The sequence below is a fragment of the Camelina sativa genome, chromosome 12 (genome assembly GCF_000633955.1).
Source record: "Camelina sativa cultivar DH55 chromosome 12, Cs, whole genome shotgun sequence".
Classification (NCBI taxonomy): domain Eukaryota; kingdom Viridiplantae; phylum Streptophyta; class Magnoliopsida; order Brassicales; family Brassicaceae; genus Camelina; species Camelina sativa.
Window position 1 is genome coordinate 19029148 of NC_025696.1, and position 2668 is coordinate 19031815.

A 2668-nucleotide genomic window follows, 5' to 3' on the forward strand; every position below is an offset into this window, starting at 1 on the left:
TAATAAAAGAAAGAACCAATTTGTTGTAATCATCACATGATGAAACAGCCGAACTCACTCTAAATGCTAGCCAATAATCGAATGTGAACTAATTCAAATGATGTCTATGCAATACTTTTTTTATCTTACTACTTAAATATATTTTCTAAGATTAAGTATTACAAAAAGGATTGGTTTGAGGAATTCCAGCAAAAAAAAAAGACCTCTTTTGTTTAAATTAAACGTAAAAGAAAAGAGAATGCTTTCAAAAGTTGAAAGCTGATTATTGGCTATTTTGTAGCTCAAATCATTTAAATTATATAAACCAAGATAAAAGTTAGAGAAGAAAATTTATTAAAGATGAGAGGTCCATTGGCTCCGATCCATAAGAGTTTTCTTATCAAAAATATTAGAACTATATATTTATGAATAATTTCCTCACTTAAAAAGGGATGAACATAGCTCACCAAACATGTAATCATTAACAAAAATTATGTATTCCAACTCCAAGGGCTAAAGAATGGTTGGAATAATTCGTTTTTCAGAAAAAAAAATGAATGGTTGGGCCATAGAACTCGTAAATATATAAAAACTCTAGAATCTACCTCTTGTTCATTTACAAAGACAAAGTATATATTACTTGGAAAATTTCATCGAGTTCAATTTGATGTGACAATGAAAAATACCAATAATTGTGGGTTTTAAATGGTATTTGATGATTTGTTTTTCCAAAAAAAAAAAATGGTATTTGATGATTCACAAAAAGAAAACAACAAAATATCTAGAATCTATAAAATATTGTGCGTGTTGTGGATTGGGAAAAAAAAATACAAAAACCAAAAATGCGAAAAATATGACTTTTTTTTTTCAAATTATAGAGACAATTTACAAAACTACACCCACACCTTTTGGCTTTTGATATTCGAAAACTGTTTAGTTATATTGTAAATGAGATGGACATATATTATATCTTCAGGTCCAAAGGTTTTACTTGATTATTCATAGAATGAGATGAAAATTGAATTTTTTAGTGATATTTTTTCTTACTATATATTTATCTATCTTTTAATTTTTAACTCTGATTTATAGAGATATCTCATCTCTATCATAATATTCATTGTTTCATACAAGTCGAAATTTTTCGTAGATACAAATCAAGTGTTTTGTTTCACAAATTTATGTAGACATTTAGTGAGTTCTTGAAACACTAAAGTTATAGCTAAAATTCTCAATTTAGTGGTTGGCCCTCTCACTTTAAAATGGTCCAATATTAGATGTATTGTGCCTCCAACTTAGAAATAGAATTGTCCTTACGGTTTTGTATGAAACATTTACATATCATATGGTCTCATAATGTTGCGTAGGGTCCTAACAAAGTGACGCCAACTAATAAGCATTTAACTAATTTATAACAGAATTCAATAAAACACCAAACATGCTTTAATCCAGCAGACACAAACAGTACTCGGAACCCTCCGTTCAGCTAAAATCGCCTCTTATTGCTCTCTGTTTCAATTTCTCAGATTTATCCAGAGATCTTGATTTATTGCAAGTTGAACAAAGGAAATGATATGGGCAATACCAACGCAACCGCCATTTTAACAGGTAAACCAGCAAATCTTCTTTTTTTTGATGTGTATTTGTATTATTAGTATTCTCACTTAATATTATGTCTGTGTAATTGCAGAAGAAGAAAGCCCAAAGCTAGGATCTGTTTCCAAAGAGACTACGCAAGATCAGGTGTTTCTTGCAGGTGAAGGTAAACATGGAGATGAAGAGAAGGAGAGCATAAAGCTAGAAACCAAGAGAATGTCTCTGTTGGACTCTGTTTCCGTAGAAACGCAAGATCAAGTGTTTCTTGCAGGTGAAGGTAAGGATGGAGATAAAAAGATCGGCAGCTCAAAGCTTGAAACCAAAGTAATGTCTCCTTTGGACTCTGTTTCCGTAGAGACCGTACAAGATCAGTTGTTTATTTCAGGAGAAGACAAAGATGTAGATAAAGAGAAAGAGAGCTCAAAGCTAGAAACCGATGGAATGTCTCAGTTGGACTCTATTTCCGTAGATACCAGACAAGATCAGTTGTTTCTTGCAGGTGAAGTAAAAGATGGAGATGGAGATGAAGAGAAAGAGAGCTTGTCTGATGGTGTTGAAGAAACAGAACCACATAGCAAGGACTCAGTCGATGAATCGAAAGTAAAGAATTTCAAAGAAGAGATAGACCAGAGTGGCTTGGAGAGCTTGGTAATGGAAACCGATGAGAAGCTCCAGAAACAAACATCAGTTGCTGAAGGTCGATCTTAATTTTTCTCTCTTCTCTTCATATTCGAAACTTAACCTAATGCAATTTTCTCTCTATTCCTGAACAGGTTTTGAAACTGTGAGTCAGGCGACAGAAGTGGAAGAGTTTTCTGTGATTGGAACTCAAAGTGTTGTGAGTAATTCGAGAGAGTCTGATATTGAAGAGAAGCTCTGTGTGATTGATGAGATGGTCTTTGAATCTGCAAGCTTTTTTGAAACTGTTGGAACTGAAGAAAACATGGTGAATGAGTCTCTGGACGAAATTGTTCATTCAGAGGAAGTTGCAAAGCTTGATCAAGAGACTGGTATGGAAAACAGAACAGGAAGGGAAGGGTTTCCTGAAAGCGAGCCACAGGAGATTCTGAATCTCGACTATCGTGCTGTTCATGAT

At 33.4% G+C, this 2668-nt stretch overlaps 1 protein-coding gene across 1 annotated transcript in view; it reads left to right on the top strand.

Annotated features, from left to right (window-relative positions):
* Window positions 1366-2668, top strand: part of LOC104732178 — a 3110-nt gene continuing 1807 nt past the window's right edge. Inside the window, exons 1-2 of the mRNA XM_010451716.2 lie at window positions 1366-1584; window positions 1667-2122. Of these exons, the coding sequence (XP_010450018.1) occupies window positions 1551-1584; window positions 1667-2122 (490 nt within the window). The 5' untranslated portion in view covers window positions 1366-1550. The remainder of the gene's footprint in view (window positions 1585-1666; window positions 2123-2668) is intronic.